The 21171-nt window shown below is 35.4% G+C and overlaps 1 protein-coding gene and 1 long non-coding RNA gene across 3 annotated transcripts in view; one reads left to right on the top strand and one right to left on the bottom strand.

The window, feature by feature from the left end:
• Positions 1–4757, top strand: part of kiz (kizuna centrosomal protein) — a 134447-nt gene extending 129690 nt beyond the window's left edge. For both annotated transcript variants that reach the window (XM_039748024.1, XM_039748023.1), the window contains 2 exons: positions 3967–4007; positions 4415–4757. In XM_039748024.1, coding sequence (XP_039603958.1) covers positions 3967–4007; positions 4415–4518 — 145 coding nt within the window. In that variant the 3' untranslated portion in view covers positions 4519–4757. The remainder of the gene's footprint in view (positions 1–3966; positions 4008–4414) is intronic.
• Positions 1–21171, bottom strand: part of LOC120525601 — a 106858-nt gene that overhangs the window by 57916 nt on the left and 27771 nt on the right. The gene's annotated exons all lie outside the window — the stretch shown is intronic.

The following is a 21171-nucleotide window of genomic DNA, read 5'->3' as shown; positions in this document are numbered from 1 at the left end:
GCAGATGTGCTGCTTAAAAATGTGTTTTCACAATATGTTCTAGATTTTGTAGTAGGAGCTACCTCGTCACATGATTATATAGCATGATAATTTGAGATTGTATTGTTGTTGAATGGTTCTGAATCAGAAACTTGCATTTACATAGGACACACTTGAGGGATTATATCTCTCGGCTGGCTTGGGAATTCACCAGGAAGAGGTGGAACCTGTGGCTGGGGACAGAGAAGTCTTAGCTGACCTTCTTGGCCTACTGCAAATATGACCTTTATCATAAAAAACAAGCTCAAAAAATGAGATGAGAAGAGAACCATATTATCCCTGACCAATTCCAAGAGCTCAAAGGCTCACTGTTATCTTAGGGTTGAGCAAGTTCAGTGCTTGTTATAAATGGTATATATGGACTTTAAATAGTGGGGATCATTATTAGCAGGGATGCCTTAATGTGCTTTAGCAGTATGAGCCCTGATTTTGATTAAGCATACAGTTACTATTAACTTTTTATCTGTATTTGCATTAGACTTAAAACATCTACTGTGAATATGAATAAATTAAGCCTTAATCTTTGGAAAAGTAATGGTTTTGATGGCTGAGCCATTTGGGCACACGCATGAGAAACTCTACACATGGGGTTCCTTCACCCCAGTGAGTGTATAGCAATTCACAAAGAGTTTTCTTAAATATGAATGTGGTTCACTTGTTGCCAGTAAAATAATAAAGAGCCCAGGTGTCGTTGGGCATACTAGGATATGATTTGGTAAACTGTTTGTACTTCATTCTTCACAGGCACACTTTTTTCACCGTGCTCAAAACACAGCTCTCATAGAATCAGAGGATCTGTTCCATGTCTTTCTAAATTAAATGCAATGGCCTTATTTGTCTGCTTTACATTAAGAGGCAAAAGACTGAAAAGGGTTTTTAAAAAGAAAATACAAATCAGAAAACTATAATACATGCACATATTTGTAGTGTATTTGGTATAAAGGCAAGACACATAACTATATCAGTGATCTCTGTGCAGGAGTTAGAAATTACAATATCTAAGTCATTTTAAGCAGTAGTTTACCATTTGTCAGAATGTCTTCTTTTCCAAGGTACACGTTTAAGTAAACATTACCCATGCTGGATGCAGAATTTAACATTGGTTATTGTTGGTGTTGCTACTGGGCAGTTGGCAATATAAGCAGGGAAAAATAATATGGAGTAATGCTGGTGTGCAAGTCCAGTTAGATGGTTATGGTTTACAATGTTTTACAATGAAGTGTTAAAAATAGTCATAGTAAAAATGAAGATAACATAGGTTAATGTTCCAGCCTTCCGTTTGATGCTGGTGGGATAGGCTCCAGTCCCACATTGATTAAGTGGTTCATACAATATTTGGATGCATGAATATCCATTTAATAGTATTTGGCTGCTTATCAGCTTCTTTTTTATGTTAATGTTAATCTTATCTGTTATCTTAAAGTTTTGACAGTATGCCTGGCCTGTACAATATCTTACTGTGACCGTAACTGCCAAGTCAGAAGTTTTCTTTGTTTTTAATTTTTATTTTCTTTTAAGTGATTCTGCTGTGTGTTCAGACCATAGGGATGTGTTTGTGTGTGAGTGTGTATGTTTATTTCTTGCACTACTGTAAATTGACAAATTTTCCCCTGGGGTCAAATTGCCCAACTTTAGAATAACCCAACTTTAAAATAGTCAAACATTTTATATATTGTCTCTTTGTCTGAAGTTGATTTTTATAATGCAGATATTTATGTCCATGAATGCACTGTTGTGTGTGGATTTATTTGATTATTGATTTGCTTTAATAAACAGAACAGCTCCTTTTTTGTTATTTCAAGTATGCCTCTGTACACACTGAAAAAAGTATAATATTGATGTTGTTCATTCAACGTACATTTTCTCTTTCAAGCAACTTAAGATTAGTCATTTAGTGTTGCAGCTTGAAATATTTGGTTTCAGATCTCAATCAAAGTAAAAAAAAAATGTTTGTACCAAATGAAGCTATGGTGGAGGGAATAAACGTAAAAATCCTATTTCATTTAACTTAATATTTTAGGTTGTTCATGTGCTGTGTTCGGGGGCCATTTGTATATTCTTTCGGTCGAACTTTCCAGTTTGATGGCTTTCCAACTGCCAAAAAAGAACAACAACTTAAAAAATAGATTTACTTTAGTAAAAAAAACAAGTAAATGGCACCCAATAACTCTAAATGATTTGCCTCAACTTAAAAATTGTGGGATCAATAAGCTAAAAAGAATTATATTGGTTCAGATTGAAAATATTAAGTGTGAATCATCACATTTTTTTTTCAGTGCAGGGAGTTGCCATTGAATTTAAAGTCTTTCTCACAAAAAAATAACACCTGACAGTTATTCTTGTCCATATTAGTAGTAAAGTTGTTTTTTCCAAGTGATTACAACTCATCAAAGGACCTGTGGGACTTTGCACATTGAACTGTCACTAAAACCTAATTTAATTATTTTGCTTCAAAAAATAGTTACAATCTTACAGAGTAGCCTGCTAAAAAAAAAACCTTAAAATGTATTTTAAATTACATGTTTTATTTGCATAGACTCTGTGAAAATGACCACTTCCATTCATGTGACAGAGTGAACATGCACAGGAATTGCTAAAGACTGTGTACACTCTCTGTCAGTTTTCAAAAAAATTGGAATGAAGGGTAATGTTAATAGATACAGGAATAAACAGCATTTTTGTGTATGAACTCCTGATAAAAGAATATAATCAAAAGCCTCAGCAGCACTCATAAGTATTATTTATAATCAGTGTTAAACTGAATAACATTTTAAAGTAATTTCCTATACATTACATGCAAACCCCTATGTACAAAAGAAAAAAGGTTTAATGAAAACAGTCCACTAAGGGTGCATAGTTTCTCCGAAATAAATTTAAAATAAAAGCCATTATCAACATGCATTATTTTTTCATATTTTTTAGGCTGAATGTACAGTATTGGATTACTTCTGATTCTCTTTTCACTTTGGCCTGAAAAATTCAAGCTTCTTCAGCTTTACCCTTGGGTCCTCTTAAGCTCTTTTAGTTTCTCACTGAATTTTGATTTCTTTACAATTATGCTTTTGTTAGCCAAGCAACCTGGTGAAACCAAAAAAATTGGCCAACCCCCATTTGGTTGACCCTCCATTTTCAAGCTATTTACCAGGATTTACTTGTAAAAGACAGCTGCCATTGAGACAAAAAAGAAACTGTAGTATAAAGAAATGAATAATGCTGCGACTCGATGCTTTGAAGTACTGGATCATAGAGGGACAAATATTTAAATCTCATCATATTTTAGGATGCGTGTGCAACAAAGCACACATTTTTACTTTCTTTAATCCATAGTATACATACATATATTTATATATGTTATATTTTGTTTTTATCTGTGAATTATGAACACATTTATACATAACACTTTTATTTTTGTAGTCTTCCTAAGTAGTTTATTCAATAGTATCACATGCTAGAGTGAGAACAGAACATCGATATAAGATCACTGGAAAGTTTTGTGATGGGTTCAAAGAGCCCTGTGATGAGGTAAATAGAAGAAGAGGCATTTAAAAGTAGAACAGACTGTTGCATATGCATCAAGGCACATCAAAGACTGCTCGGGGTCACACATTTACATAGCGATATCACTGATTCTATGGGAACCCAGCAACCCTGTTCTTAGAACACTTGTGAATAATGAGAGCCTTGTGGAAGTCCTTTAGTACCATTAGAACAGAAGTCAATGAAGTTTCTTGGTTTTATGTTTGCACATAAAGGGATTTACATGTAAATCTGTTTTTCTGACAATTATTCTGGAACCACAACTCGCCACTTTCGGCCTTTTTGAAACAAGAAAATCACTTATATGTTAATGGGAGTAATACTAAGCATATTAATATGTTTGCTTAAAAATCATTTTGAATCATTTACTTGATTTTACTTTTGCTTTAGGAATAAACCTGTAAAACAAGTGCCTACTCTAAAATCAAAAGGTAAGTTCCAGGCCACACAGTATGCATGAATTTATTCATAAGCCTGCTTATACTGTAACAGCTGGCTGCCATTTCAAAGACATGCATGCATTCATTCTTGTAACATGTAGAGGAAAAAAGATATTTGAATTAACTAAGCCGCGTTTAAATATTTTGTATCATACTTTTTCCAGATTATTAATTTAAAGATAAATTTTGTTAAATGTAAAGTCTTTGCAAAACCTGAATAAAATTTGTCTATTTTTCACATCTATACAATGTTCAGAATTTCATAAATGTTTTCTAAATTTGTGGGCCTTCCTGGTGTTTTTGTACGGTGTCAAATATTACTTTTAAAAGCAATATATGTATTTCTAGGAACTATAATATGATTTTTTTTTTAATGCAATGTTCCCTTTTTTCTGCAGCCTTCTGGGGTGAATCAGATGACAGCAGCTCTGATATTGAAGCCGCTTTACGCCCTCAAACTCTAAGCACATATAATGATGACTTTGATGATTTTTATGATTAGAAGAGTAGCGAGATTGGAAAAAATATGTTGAAATTGTTACCCTAGCTAACATGTTAACTTATTGTGACAGGATGGAAAAATATTGTGCTGTATCTAGTTATTCTTTCAAAATTATGTTTTAAATAATATACCTTTTCTTCAAAATCCTAAATAGAGCTCATTTAATTATGTTTTTCATTTTCCATGTATTAAATTGTTGTTGTATGTAATGTATTAGTAATAAACTTTAATTTACTGGACATGTGACTTGCTTATTTCACATTGGCTCAATCAATGTCTAAATTATTTTCCATGTAATTAATAAATATTTTATTTTTCTTGTCACTGGTTTTACTATAAAGCATTTGCAAGGTCATATTCCTATGATGTAAGAACATTTACAGCTAGTATCATTATATCTATAATTTACATATAGTAGTAATATGATTGTTTGATCCACTCATCTGTCCCTTTTTTAAAATCTGTCTCTACATTAGTTGCAATTTTACATACAAGTCACCTGTAGAAAAATGTTGTACCAGAATTGTTATATAAAGCCAATTACCTTGCACTTCCATTGGTCAGTTTCTACAGATGGCAGCCCTTTTTTTTTTGCAAATGTTGTCATTTGGTGTAGTTGTTTGTGCTCTTATTGGCACTTCACCTGCTTCTGTCCTCACAACCCTTAAAAAGGGGGTTTTGAAAATGGGTGACTTTTTGGAGGTTTCTCGACACATTGTTATCTCGACGTTTTATCCAAAGGAGAAGAAATTTGGCCTTAAGGAAAAAACATATGGACTCCAAAGGGAAGACAATTTGGTCACATTGAGATCCAATATCTGTAAATGATACTCGCCAAGATACTTTACTGAAGATGAATACAAAAATTGCAAAAGTTTAATGGAGAGTTATGTTCCACCTGATCATGCTCGTTCTGTACGATTTGTTTCGCACTATATTATATGTTCTCCTACTCCATTTTCATACATTCCAGAAGTTAATTGTGTGCAAACTGTGTCTTTCCCTCCTAAAATGTACACCACACATTGCAGTAAATTTAATTTAGTTTTACAAAACTGAAAATGGTGTACCTGAAACCATCTTTTATTGTCCCTTTAATAGTGGGGGGCATAAAAGTGCAATCTGAACCTTGAGTGCACTAAAGGAAGATGTGTAAATGAAAATTTCAGCAAAGCAAGTAGCATAATATATTGTACAGTTATCCATCTGCTGCAAGATAACTCTAATAACACTCCAGGTAAGGAATCGGTTTACCTCTTTTTATGTACAGGTAATGTCTACACAATATCACTGCCTATATTGTTAATGTGTTTGGTTATTTAGTGGCATTAAATGCTTTTACTGGTATTAACAAAATTTGCTTATGTATTTTACTTATGCATTTTGTTCTTGCTTTTAGAGTGTGTGAAAATATTAATATTTTTAATTTCCTTTGTATAAGTGCAGAGCTCCTAGAAAGTTCCCAGAATAAATAAAAACAGAATCTTCTATTTAGAGTTTGTAGCATTAAATCAAATTATAGCTGCAGGATAGATAAGGCCCATCAGCACCTTACTATTCAAATGAATATCAATTTTCAAATGTTTTAAGTACCTCTTGTAATATCTACATTGGCACTGTATATTTTTTATAAGAAAAATAAATCTTTCTAATTTATGTCTTCTGTGTAAAGTTTCAGAAAATGTAAATTAAACTAGAATAGCATGTCATATTGTTAGTGTTAATATGCTATTTTATTTCCTACAGAAAGTACAATTTTCACTTATTTTGAAGCTTTTCTTTTTTAAACTGTGGATAAGAAACTTAAAACAAAATCAATATAATCAGTAAAATATATTCTATAAAAATATAACTGTAAAATCCATTCGATACAAATATAATGTATATGAATATCTATGTAGAATCAAAGATTTAGCTAATGTTAAAACAAACTGGTTAATTCTGGGTCATCTCATAGGCTAATTCTTGTCAAGTTTTTGTATAGTGGTAATTTTTAGAAATCCTATTTCTTGTAACATCCAGTATTTTTCAAGTTGAACTTACTTCTTATATACAGTTTTATATACTGTATTAGTTTTCCACATGAAATTGCATTCTAAAATAAAGTATACTGTATGTTATAGATTTTAAAAAAGACCCAGCACACTTTAGCCTTTTATAATGGAGCTTGTGGATGCTGGAGTCCCATTATAAAGAAAATATCTATTTTCTATGAAGCCTCGCTTTTGTAATTTGTGCAGAATTAGGCCTGGCATTGTCCTGCTGAAATATACATGGAGTTCCTGGGAAAAGACGCCATCTTGACGGAATCATAGGTCTACCTAAAATTTCAATGTAAGCCTCCACATCAATGGTACCTTCACATAAATACAGATCCTCCATGCCATCACTGCTGCTGGTTTTTGCACTTTTTGTTGATAGCAGTCTGGATGTTCTTTTTCATCTTTGGCACATAGAATCCAATGTCCATTTTTCCCAAAAACAAGCTGAAACATGGACTTATATGATCACAGAACATGTTTCCATTGTCTTTTGGTTCATCTCAGATAAGCCTGGGACCATAGAACTCACCAACGTTTATGCACAAAATTGATGTATGGCTTCCTCTTTGCATAATACAGTTTCAGAGAGCATTTCTTGATGCCGTGTCAGAATGTGTTAAGCGACAATGATTTCCCAAACTACCCCCGAGCTCATGTGTCTGTGTCCGTAACAGTAGCATGATGGTTTCTAATGTGATACTGCTTAAGGGCTCAAAGGTCACACACAGTCAGCAGTGGTTTCTACCTTTGGCCTTTACGAACACAGATTTCTCCTACCAGCATAACTCTTTTCACAATGTCAATATCTGTAGATGATGACAGACCTAAATTCATCACTATCCTGCGCTGAGGAAAATTGTTTTTAAATTGATAGATAATTCTCTCATGAAGTTCAGCACAAAGTAGTGAGCCCCAACCCATCCTTGCTTGCAAAGACTTGGCCTTTGGTGGATGCTCCTTTTATATCAATCTTGATACCTACACCTGTTACCAGTTAACCTGCTAATTGAGAAACCTTACAGAATGTCACTTGTGTAACATTTACAGTCCAGTACCATTGCCTCTGTCTATAGTAAGCCGAATTAACATTTAGAGATATCTCAAAATGAATTTTAAGATATCTGTAAATGCATTTTAGATATCTCAAATTGAATTACAGATATCAAAAAATGCATCTATTTTAAGATATCTAAAAAGCATTTTATGATATCTCAAATAGATTTCAAGATATCTTGAAATGATGTGCTGTACATTTTGAAATATCTGAAATGCATTTTAAGATATCTTAAATGCAATTCAAGATATCTTAAAATAGGTTCCTGTACATTTTAAGATATCTCAAATACATTTCAAGATATCTCAAAATCACTTCCTGTAAAATTTCCTATTCTTTCAATGGGACTTCCTGTTTATTTTAAGATATCTCAAAATCTATCTGAGATATCTTAAAATGTGCAGGAAGTTATGTTGAGATATTTGAAAATGCATTTTCAGAAAATGAATTTGAGATATCTTAAAATAAGTGGGAAGTTATTTTAGGATATTTCGAAATATAATTAAGATATCTCAAAAAGCATTTAAGGTAACTTAAAATTCCCTGTTGTTTGAAATATCTAAAATACATTTTTAGATATCTAAAATTAATTTCATGATATCTTAAAATGGATCTTTGCTCCATTTCAGATCTCAGATTGTATTTCAAGATATCTAAAATGCATTTTAAGATATCTTTAAAAGGACACTCAAATATTTCAATAGCATTTTCAGATATCTACAATACAATTTAAGATATCTGAAATACATTTCCAGATATCTCAAAACTGCTTCCTGTCCATTTTCAGATATCTCAAATACATTTTAAGATATCTGAACATCACTTTCTGCTCATTTCAAGATATCTCAAATACATTATAAGATATCTTATAATAAACAAGAAGTTCCATTGAAATAATAGGCAGTCTTATTGGAAATGATTTTGAGATATCTTGAAATGCATTTAAGATATCTTAAGATGCACGAAAAGTCAATTTAAGATATCTGAAAATTCATTTGAGATATCTTAAAATTCAGAAAATTATTTTGAGATATTTGAAAATGTATTTGAGATATCTTGAAATGTATCTGAGATATCTCAAAATTTATTGCAGATACCTTAAAATATGAAGGAAATTATTTTAAGATATCTCAAAGCAACTTTCAGATATCTTAAAACGTAAATTACATTTTAAGATATCAGAAATTCATTTTGAGATATCTCGATAGTTAATTCGGCTTGCCATACTCTGTCCCAACTTTTTTGAAGTGTGTTGCAGGCAACAATTTCTAAATTTGCTTATGTTTAACAAATAGAATTAAGTTTGTCAGTATGTCCTTTTGCCAGTTAAATAAAGGTTGAAGTGAATTACCAAATTAAATATTTTAGTTTCTATTGCATTTTTATAAAGTGTCCTAACCTTTTTGGAAATGGGGTTTGTATAATGTGTATAGAGCGGACATTGTGGGTGGATTGAGAGTCACTGTTATATTCAATGTGAAATGGTCACTATGGGTTAATTAAGCAATTGACGCTGATTTAACGATTGGATGCAGTTCTCTAGGGGGGAGTGACCCTCTCCCCCACTGTGATCTTCTTGAAGACACCCAGAAGGGCAATACTGAGGGGTGACAAAATACAGTGTAAGAGACCCTGGTGCACAGTATATCCAGTATGTACATATGTGTGTGTATATACAGTATATATGCGTGTATATAAATATATATATATATAAATCAAGAATACTGTATACATTTAAATCAAATTATCAGTGCAGAATATGGAATCAGATGATCTGCTGTGGCAACCCCTAATGGGAGCAGCCAAAAGATGAAGATGATAACAGTAAGTTATTCTACTAATGTTTGATTTCTATGTAAATAAAAGCAAAGTGGGCTGAGAAAGAAATGTCTTTGTTGTTTATCCTCCTGATTTTTCATTCTGAATATTTAACAAAAATCCATCCTTAACATGAAGTATACTACCAGTCAAAAGTTTTAGAATCTATTTTTTCAGTTTTTGTGTGGAAATTCAAGCAATTTAATCTCTTAAATTTCATGAAATCAAGGCATTGAACACATAAACAGTGGCAAAGTAAAAAAAACAAGTCAAGGAATCATTAAGTTTACAAAATTTTATTCAGATTTTTGATTCATCAAAGTAGCCAAACTGTAGTAACCCTTTTGCCTTTTGACTCTGAATGCCAGTCACTCTGTGCAAGACTGCAACTCTGCCTCCAGCATAAAAAAAACCCAGACCATCACACCACTTATTCATGTTTGACAGTTTGTGTCACACACTGAGGAACAGTCCTTTCACCAAATCGACAGCGTACAAACACCCTGCATGATGAACTAAAGATTTCAAATTTTGATTTATAGGTCAATAAGACTTTCTTCCAGTCTGTAGTAGTCCACAGCCAGTATTTGAAGGCCCTATTTTGTCCCCTAAGGAATGGCTTTCTTACTGCCACTTGCCCAGTTAAACCTGCAGCACAAAGTGTCATCTTTGCAGTATAAATTGAGACTTGCTTTTTTTTTTACCACTATTAAACTGTGCTTGAAGCTGTTGTGTTATGAGGCGTCTATCGCATAAGCTGGTGACCCTCAGAAACTTGTCTTCTGATCGGGTTGGCCAGATCTCCTCCTATCTGATGTTCTTCTAGTTGCCTTTGGATTGTGTAGGACCCCATTCTCACTGATACTTTGATTTTTTTTTCCAGTTTCTCTAAATGAAAGGCCTCCACTTAAAAGGGTAATAATTTCATTTGTTAATTTCTATTTTCTTGCCATTATCACTGGATTTACAATTTTTTACAGTGCAATATTGTTTCAGAGGATGTAGTAACACTGTTACAACTCTGCTTGAAGACAGATAGGGGTTTTCCAAGTAATCAGCAGAAGTTGGGACATCTGCGGCAATTGTTTGCTTCAATCTGAAAGGCTTAATTTGCTTTAATTGCTGCAGAACATCTGTAGGTTGTAACTTATTAGTAGATCCCTGAAGAAGGCTCATTTGTAATATTCTGATATTTCCTTTTTTTCAGTTTTTGCTAACCTAAACTTTAAATTTAAAACTCTTTACTTTACACTGTTTTAGGTTCTTCATTGCATTTCAACTGATTAAATTTGAAGAAAAACTAGAAAAGCTGAGGTGTTCTAAAACTTTTCATTGGTAGTGTATAATAATTGAAAGGAAAAAGAAATTCATATCATTAAACAAATAATTTTCTTAAATACAGTTGTGCCATAGTTATTGGCACCCCTAGAATGTCATATGATTAAAAACTGAAGTACATTTCATTCTTATTTTACATTTTTAAGGCCATCAAAGTGAGTAGAAACACCTAAGTGGTCAGCAGTGACTTCCTGTTTCACAAAGTATAAATCCCATAGTCATCCTACATAAAGACTTGAGAACACAGTAATAATATACAACAGAAGGTTGTTGAACTGCACAAATCAGAAAAATACAGTCCTGTAAAAAAGTGAGTACAACCTATGAAAAAATGTTTCCTTTTTCAACATATGTGGAATTATCAAAAATTGATCTTCACTTAAGCAAAATTTGTATTTAAAGGTGATATAAAATAACAAATGTTATTCTACATATACATTTTGTACTCCACTGTATTAAGATGGCTTTTGCATGTGGAAAAAGTAAGTACACCCCTACATTTATCACATCCAAAAAATGCCAAAAATTAGAATTAGATGGAAATTAAAATATTACTTAGAGGATCTTGGAGGCGCCTGTCATATTTAAACCTTAGACATTTAGTTTGGTTTGCTCTTTGTTCGAGAAGTGTGTGCTATTACCATGCCTTGATTAAAAGAACTCTCTGAGGTCTGCAAAAGAAAGGTTACAGAGGCCTGTGAGTCTTGGAAGTCATTTAAAAAGATCTCCAAATCAACCAGTCCACTGCCTATAAGATCATCAACAAGTGGAAAAGATTTCAAACAAAGCTTTTTTATTAAATGTATTAAAAGCAAGTAACATTCCCTACAAACAAGTCAATCTTCACAAAACTAAATTCGATTCAATCCCCACCCAAGAGAAAGAGAAGAAGGCCAACAGCCAGAGTAAAGCTAAAGGGAATCATTTGTCCCAATTTAAATGTTTATTTTAAAATGTTATTGATTAGATGCTGCCAGGTTTTAAAAAACTTTTGAACAGATCCTCTAAGTGAGAATTTGTTTTTTTTTTCCAATTTCAGATCATATATAACATCAGTTATCCACTGAATTAAAAGAGGTGGGTCAGGATTCTTCTAGTTGAGCAACATACAGTCAGTCTAAGTGCTAATAGTGAAGTAGAGACAATTAAAGTTTGTTTGTCCTTCTCCACTTTAACCCCATCTGGAAGTACACTAAACACAACTGGTAATGGATTAGGAGGGATTGTGACACCAGGACTGTTTGATGGGCATTTAAAATGTTTTGTCTAGAATGTTTAATTTGGTACACACCCATACATGTGGCCTAGTGAGGCTGGAACTCGATTGCAATGTTCACAGGTTGGATCTTGCCCAGGAAATATTTTGGACAATTTTAAACGAGACAGATTTACTCGATTAAAGATTTTAAGTTAAATAATTGTATGGTTTGCACATATGGAGCGTGAGTGAATTCTGTGCAAGGCTGCCTTCCACTCCTTTTCTGAAATGTTGAGTGAGAGATCCTTTTCCCACTGTACTCTGGGATATTTGAAAGGGACTTAAAAAATTTTTTTATATGTTATATAAATGCTGTCTGAGTCCCCAAGACTGATTAGTACATCTTCTGGAATAGAAATATTTGGGAGGTGAGGAAAATTTGGCAGGTTTTTTTTAGCAAAGTTTCTATTTTGGAAATAGTGGAAAAATTGTGTTAATGGGAAACTAAATTTGGAGTGTAATTGTTTGTAGGATGCAAAGACATTATCTACATACAAATTACTAAGTGATTTAATTCCACATGTTTTCCAAACATTTAAGAGTTTGAGAAGAGGAAAAAGATGGTTATTGTGTAGAGATGCCACAGGTAAAAGCTTCTCTGTCTTGAAGTGCTTCCTACATTGGTTAACATATTCTGAGTGAATGAAGCACAATTGGGTTGTTAGTATATTGACGGTAACTTGTATTTACTAGGGTACAAAGCAAGGAATATACAGTGCATCCGGAAAGTATTCACAGCGCATCACTTTTTCCACATTTTGTTATGTTACAGCCTAATTCCAAAATGGATTAAATTCATTTTTTTCCTCAGAATTCTACACACAACACCCCCTAATGACAACAGTTTACTTAAGATTTTTGCAAATTTATTAAAAATAAAAAACTGAGAAATCACATGTACATAAGCATTCACAGCCTTTGCTCAATACTTTGTCGAAGCACCTTTGGCAGCAATTACAGCCTCAAGTCTTTTTGAATATGATGCCACAAGCTTGGCACACCTATCCTTGGCCAGTTTCGCCCATTTCTCTTTGCAGCACCTCTCAAGCTCCATCAGGTTGGATGGGAAGCGTCGGTGCACAGCCATTTTAAGACCTCTCCAGCGATGTTCAATCAGATTCAAGTCTGGGCTCTGATTGAGCCACTCAAGCACATTCACAGAGTTGTCCTGAAGCCACTCCTTTGATGTCTTGGCTGTGTGCTTAGGGTCGTTGTCCTGCTGAAAGATGAACCGTCGCCCCAGTCTGCGGTCAAGAGCGCTCTGGAGCAGGTTTTCATTCAGGATGTCTCTGCACATTGCTGCTGTCATCTTTCCCTTTATCCTGACTAGTCTCCCAGTTCTTGCCGCTTAAAAACATCCCCACAGCGTGATGCTGCCACCACCATGCTTCACTGTAGGGATGGTATTGGCCTGGTGATGAGCAGTGCCTGGTTTCCTCCAAATGTGACGCCTGGCATTCACACCAAAGAGTTCAATCTTTGTCTCATCAGACCAGAGATTTTTGTTTCTCATGGTCTGAGAGTCCTTCAGGTGCCTTTTGGCAAACTCCAGGTGGGCTGCCATGTGCCTTTTACTAAGGAGTGGCTTCCGTCTGGCCACTCTACCATACAGGCCTGATTGGTGGATTGCTGCAGAGATGGTTGTCCTTCTGGAAGGTTCTCCTCTCTCCACAGAGACCTCTGAGCTCTGACAGAGTGACCATCAGGTTCTTGGTCACCTCCTGACTAAGGCCCTTCCCCCCCGATCACTCAGTTTAGATGGCCGGCTAGCTCTAGGAAGAGTCCTGGTGGTTTCAAACTTCTTCCACTTATGGATGATGGAGGCCACTGTGCTCATTGGGACCTTCAAAGCAGCAGAAATTTTTCTGTAACCTTCTCCAGATTTGTGCCTCGAGACAATCCTGTGTCGGAGGTCTATAGACAATTCCTTTGACTTCATGCTTGGTTTGTGCTCTGACATGAACTGTCAACTGTGGGACCTTATATAGACAGGTGTGTGCCTTTCCAAATCATGTCCAATCAACTGAATTTACCACAGGTGGACTCCAATTAAGCTGCAGAAACATCTTAAGGATGATCAGGGGAAACAGGATGCATCTGAGCCCAATTCTGAGCTTCATGGCAAAGGCTGTGAATACTTATGTACAAGTGCTTGCTCAATTATTTTATTTGTAATAAATTTGCAAAAACCTCAAGTAAACTTTTTTCATGTTGTCATTATGGGGTGTTGTGTGTAGAATTCTGAGGAAAAAAATGAATTTAATCCATTTTGGAATAAGGCTGTAACATAACAAAATGTGGAAAAAGTGATGCGCTGTGAATACTTTCCGGATGCACTGTAAAGAAGTAGTGCAGGATTTTATTCCCATTGAAGACCAAGCCTGTGTTTGTTCATTTATTTGTGTCCATGTCCCGGGGCCTCATGTATAACGCCGTGCGTAGAATTCGCACTATAACATGACGTAAGCACAAAAGCCGAAATGTGCTTACGCACAGAAAAATCCAGATACAGGAATCTGTGCGTACTCCAACTTCCGCGTTCCTCCGCTACATAAATCCCGATCAGCGTGAAAACTAACGCACATGCACAATGGGAAAAAGCACGAAATATCAACTTCAATCTCGAAATTTCCACTTTAATCATGTAGTTTATTTTGTCATTAAAGAAGAACATCGTAAACTTCATCTTAAAATCGTTTAATTAACCAGTTTCTCAAATCACATCATAATTAAAGTAGCACGTTACATGCTTTGTTTTGTATGTGATCTTTTATGTGCTCTATGTATGTGAATCACTACTTGCTTCTTAATCCGGCTCTCTTCCTCCGACTGGACACAGAATCCATTACATTCGTGATATTACAGCTCTGAATAACTAAAATACTGAGATGTATACGTGATATAATTTTCATGATGATAGGAGTTAAAGCACGTTATTAAAAATGGGTTTCACAGCGCAGTGATTGTGCGCGACCTTCGATGAAATTATTTATTGCAGCAGTACTCATGGGCGGCTCTAGGCTTGTGGCAGGCCTGGGCAGAGAAAGAATCGGTGGCCCCTTCACCTGCCAATGTCAATATGGTATCTTATGCACGATGGATGGCCACGTCCGTTGTGGACATTGCATAGCCGCCTTGTGCTTATGACACAAGCGTTTAACTTTTGTTGAAATTTGCCGCTGCGTTTTTAGCTGTGTCGTTATTTTCTCTTTCTGTTTTATATTCAACTAGCAAAATATCCACGCTTCGCAGCGGAGAAGTCACGTGTTAAAGAAGTTATGAAAAAGAAAAGGAAACATTTTAAAAATAACGTAACATGATTGTCAAAGTAATTGTTTTGTCACTGTTATGAGTGTTGCTGTCATCAAGGATTTGATTATCATTATTTCTTTCAATCAGATTTGTATTTGGAGGACGTGTTGTGTTCAAGTTACATTCCGTGTTTGTCAACCGTTGTAAAGATAACAGGTTTCATTCATCGAAGTGTTCACTATCCAAATCGCTATGTGAGTATTTAGCGGCAGCGTCTCTATTAAGTTGTGCATTTGCCTGTGAGTATTTGGCAGCAGTGTCACAAAGTTGTTTTCGTCTAGCTACATCAGAAAATGTACCATGACGTCTGACACGCCTTCTTTTTAGTGTTTTCTCACAGCTTGGATTGCTGCTGTCATAATCGTTTTGAGTCTATATATATATATATATATATATATGTATGTATGTGTGTGTGTGTGTATATATATATATATATATATATATATGTATATATATATATATATATATATATATATATATATATATATATATATATGTGTGTATATATATATATATATATGTGTGTATATATATATATATATGTGTGTGTATATATATATATGTGTGTATATATATATATATATATATGTATGTATATATATATATATATATATGTATATATATATATATATATATATATATATATATATATATATATATATATATATATATATATATATATATATATATATATATATATATATGTATATATATATATGTATATATATATATATATATATATATATATATATATATATATATATATATATATATATATATATATATATATATATATATATATATATATATATATATATATGTATATATGTATATATATATATATATATATATATATATGTATATATGTATATATATATATATATATATATATATATGTATATATATATATATGTGTGTATATATATATATATGTGTATATATATATATATATGTATATATATATGTATATATACATTTTTAAGTTTTAATATACATTTTTTACGTTTTAAGAAGTAAAGATACATTGAGCACTACTGGAGTGGTTTCGGGAAAACAACATTTTAAAGACTGTGTAACACAACAGGTAAGTAGTACTAACAGCTGCTAAAATGTATATGGATCATCTCTCGGTAGTAGATCCCTTTTGAAAGGCGCTACACGACGGCTGTGGTATAGAAATTACATTTTCTATGTGAACGTTCAAATTTCTGCCTCTGGTAATGTGCCTTACCAACATTACCAGCAATTAAAGAAAATTTGTTTTGTGTCCTCTGTAGTGTTAAGAGAGAAAGGCTTTGGTTTGGAATAAAAGGAAAAAAGGTGTAAAGAAAGGAAACTTGCCTTTTTGTTTTATATAGTGTAGAGAGACGTCTTCGCTGACGATATGAGCGTCGCGGCGGGTCTTGTGTAGACTGGAGAGACTGCCCTGCCATTAACTGGCTGGGATGGCACTGTCGGTCCTCCACTCCTGTGCGTGTCTTCATAATCTGACCTGACGACCTCATAATCGTGTACGTGCAAAAGAAAGTGCGCAGCACCTTAATATTAGTTTGCCGCGGTCTAGAAATGGGATCCTGTGTTTGCTGTTGTCTGGGCTATAGCTCAGGGGAAGGAGGAAAAAATTAAAAGTGTTTACTTTCACTTAAGGCAGAGGTACAGTCAGCGTTTCAAACACCGGCACAGCTACACTGGCTGCCCGACTTTTATAATAGTATTTTTGCAGTGCAGGAAACGCCACTTTTTGCAGACACGTTCACGTGATTAAAAAAACCTCTTTAGAGGTTTTGCTTGTTCTCTGCGTACTGTGTTCATAGTCAGTTCACATGAGCTGCTCGGAGTACATGCATCGAAGCTTCTGAGCTGTGCCTGTGCTATCTCATGCGATCTTGCGATGTCCACGGCTTTATTTAATGTTAGCTAAGACCCGGCACTTAAAAGTTTCTCTCGCAGTTTCGTTGAGTTTGTGTCAAACACCACCCTGACCATCTCATCTTCGTCTGAATATTTAGTGGCAGAGTGTTTCTATTGGATTGCCGCTGAGGGATGGCCTTATATGGGCAGGCACTCAATTACGTGGGAGGCGTGATGATGCGAGACGGAAGATGCAACTCCGCCTCACAAGGCGATTGAGCTGCCCACTATGGCCGTATACAGTATACGAAAGTAGGTTCCAGTTATGACCGTTACTCATAGAATTTCGAAATGAAACCTGCCTAACTTTTGTAAGTAAGCTGTAAGGAATGAGCCTGCCAAATTTCAGCCATCTACCTACATGGGAAGTTGGAGAATTAGTGATGAGTGAGTGAGTCAGTCAGTCAGTCAATCAGTGGGGGCTTTGCCTTTTATTAGTATATATATATTGGTGTGGCCGCCCCTGCAGTCCTTGCTTTTCTTTCTCCAAGTAACCGATCGCCACACAATCAGCTCTGTAATAGACGTTAAGCTATCTGTAAGCTTAGAGCGCTGATTCTTCAAAACATTTAGGGAACATTGAAATATCTTCGTAGTACATGTTTAATTATTCTATCCTTCACGCCAGTCCCAGTGAAGAATATAGATTATTTAAATTAAGGTAAAGTTTTATCTGTATAATAAACATATTTTGCTGCATTTCATCTTAAAAATGATATCGTCATCATATGTAAATACACGCTTTATAAAGTGGCTCAGGTTGTGTAATATTATAACTGTAGTGCAAGTTTACAGTGGGGTGATTGTACTTATAAATACAAACAGTTCTGCAAGGATCATTTGATTAAGTGCATTTAAAGTTCTTGGGATGAAACTGTTTCTGAACTGCGGTCCATACAAAAAAGGCTTTGAAACGTTTTGCCGTGGCTGAGACAGTGTGTGCTTGATACTGTATACTGATAATTCTCTTTCCGATCAGCTGCTGCTGTGATTCCTCACTCAGATACAGTGATATAAATATTCCGAGTGGTGCAGTGAGAGTAATATGGAGAAAGATGATCAAGAAGAAGAAGAAGAAGAAGAATTATTATTATTATTTGGAATACTATGGCTATTCCGTGTACCATTATATTATTACAAGTTAATTACAGTTAGATGCATTACACTAATAAACAATATGCGGTTAGTTTCAGTGTATTTATAAAGCCGCGACAGGAAAATAAAAGAGTAACCACACAGGAACAGTAGCACTTCTATGACGCTGGTTGCCGCCAGTCTGCAAAACCGAGTGGAGAACTTGCGTACGACAAGTTATGAGGTACCATGGAAAAGTGCGTGGCTTTACGCCAAGTTTAGGTTTTATACATCGCGATTTGAACATGGAAAAGTTCTTACATAACATTTCTGTGCATACGCACCGTTTATACATGAGGCCGCAGGTGTTTATAGCTTGTATGTTTTCCACCCAGTATTAAAATTGAAAATTAGGTAGAGCCATGCCACCTTCTGCTTTTGAATGATGTAAACTCACCTTTTGGATGCGTGGATGTTTTAAATTCCAAATTGTTAAAGTTATGGTTGAATCTAATGTATATGGGGATGCTTTAAAATAAAAAAGAAGCTTAGAAATTATATTTATCTTGACAATGTTAATTCTCCCTGCTAAAGTGAGACTGAGGGTAGACCATCTATGCACACCTTGTTTTTCCACGCAGACAGTAAAATTTTGTTGATAAAGAGCTTTATGTTTATTTGTGTTGTTTACCCCTAGTCATTTAAACTGGTCTGCGATGATAACAGGGAAAGTGTCAAAGTAAACTTTATTGTCATCTAAACCATATACAAGTATATAGGTAGACGAAATTGCGAAGCTCAGGGTCCACAGTGTAACATGACGTGCAAATAATAAATTAAAAATAAAATTAAAATGTAAAATTAAAACACAAACAAGACGTTGTACAAAGACAAGACAAAGAAGTAGCAGCAATATTGACGTGTAGTTAGTAATATGAACATTGATGCAATGTATGGTATTTGCAATCTAGATACATAAATATAGTCAATAGATATGTAATATAATAAATATATATAGATAATACAGAAATTATCAGTGTATGATAATAGTTGTTTAAGACATGTGTAAACAGTGACAGGTCAGAATGTTTCACAGCCGAAGGATATCAAGAGTGTCAAAATACTTAAAGGTCAGTATGAGATTTTCAGTTCTTTTCTACATGCACACTCGCCTTTGCAGGAAAGTGGCTTGCATGTATAAAAGTTCTGTTTTTAGAGGTGGCTGAAGCAGTGTGGAAGATACCAGGGGACAGCATGTTGTTAAGGAGTCTGACAGCTTGGGGGTAAAAACTCCCCTGCAGCCTGGCAGATCTGGCTTTGATGCTGCAGTATCTTCTCTTGGATGGCAGACGTGTGAAAAGTTTATGTGAGGGGTGTAAGGGGTCCTGCACAATGCTGCAGGCCTTGCGGACTCTTTGTTTGTAGAATATGTCCTGTAGTGAAAGGAGAGGCACCCCAATAATATCTCTGCTGTCTTCACTATCCTTTGCAGGTGCTTGCGGTTGGATACGTTGTAGTTGCCATACCAGACAGTGATGCAGCTGGTCAGAACACTCTCAATGGTGCCTCTGTAGAACATGGTGAGGATGGAAGGGGGAAGACTTGCTCGCTTCAGCCACCTCAGGAAGTGTAGTCTCTGCTGGGCTCTGCTGGTACTCCTAACAGTCTCAACATCTAAACAGTTGATGCTGAGTGGGATGTGGGCAGGATGTGATTTTCTGAAGTCCACGATTATCTCTTTTGTCTTGTCAACATTGAGAGATAGATTGTTGTCTTCACACCATGCAGACAGCCGTTCCACCTCATCTCTGTATGCTGTTTCATCATCCCTGCTTATTAGTCCCAGCACTGTCATATCATCAGCAAACTTGATGATGTAGTTGGTGTTGTGCGTAGGCTGTGCAGTCGTGAATCAGCAGGGTGAACAGCAGTGGACTAAGCACGCAGCCCTGCGGCACTCCAGTGCTCAGTGTGATGTTGCTGGAAGTGTTGCAGCCCATTCGAACTTACTAGTATTGTGTGCTTGAGAGTTCAGTGGAAAAAACATACTTTTATTTAAATTAATTTGGAGTCCAGACATGTTTTGAAATTCTGTTAGTGCTGTTAGGACTGCAGGCACAGAATTTTGTAGATATGATTTATATGGCACCATATAATCTGCATATAATGCTATTTTCTGTTCAAGTTCTTCTATGATAATCCCCTTTACTTCATAAGCATTTCGAAACTGAACAGCCAGTTGGCTCAATGACAATTGCAAATAGCAGTGGTGATAGGAGGCATTCTTGTCTAGTACTACGTTCTCGTTTGAAGTAATCTAAAATAATGTTGTTAATACAAACTGAAGCCTCTGGATTGGTATACAGTAGTTTGATCCATGCACATATGTTCAGGCTAAACCCAAATTTGTACAATGTAGTCAATAGGTAGTCCCATTCAACCATATTGAATGCTTTTTTTGTATCCAAAGATAATAAGATCTCCAGGGTGTTACGACTTTGTGGGTGAATATATTACATTAAATAGGCAATGAAGATTTGAAGCTAACTGTCTGCCTTTAGTAAATCCGTTGTGGAGCCCATCTGGGACGCCCAGGAGGACCGGAGGAGGGCTTGTGCCTCCTCCAGACCGCAAGGGGGCGTCCGTCCTGGTTATGTTGGGGGCCTCGGGTGAAGGGCTTGGAAGCCCACCCCTGTAGGGGCCCGTGGCCACCGCCAGGCGGCGCCCCAGTGCCTAAATATCCCGGGAGCCCAGCACTTCCGCCACACCAGGAAGTGCTGGGGGGAAGACAACCGGGGACACCCGGACGGCTTCCGGGTGCGCAGCCGGCACTTCTGCCACACTGG

This window comes from Polypterus senegalus, chromosome 3, assembly GCF_016835505.1.
Source record: "Polypterus senegalus isolate Bchr_013 chromosome 3, ASM1683550v1, whole genome shotgun sequence".
NCBI classification, from domain to species: domain Eukaryota; kingdom Metazoa; phylum Chordata; class Cladistia; order Polypteriformes; family Polypteridae; genus Polypterus; species Polypterus senegalus.
This window is presented reverse-complemented; position numbering and strand designations above follow the sequence as displayed.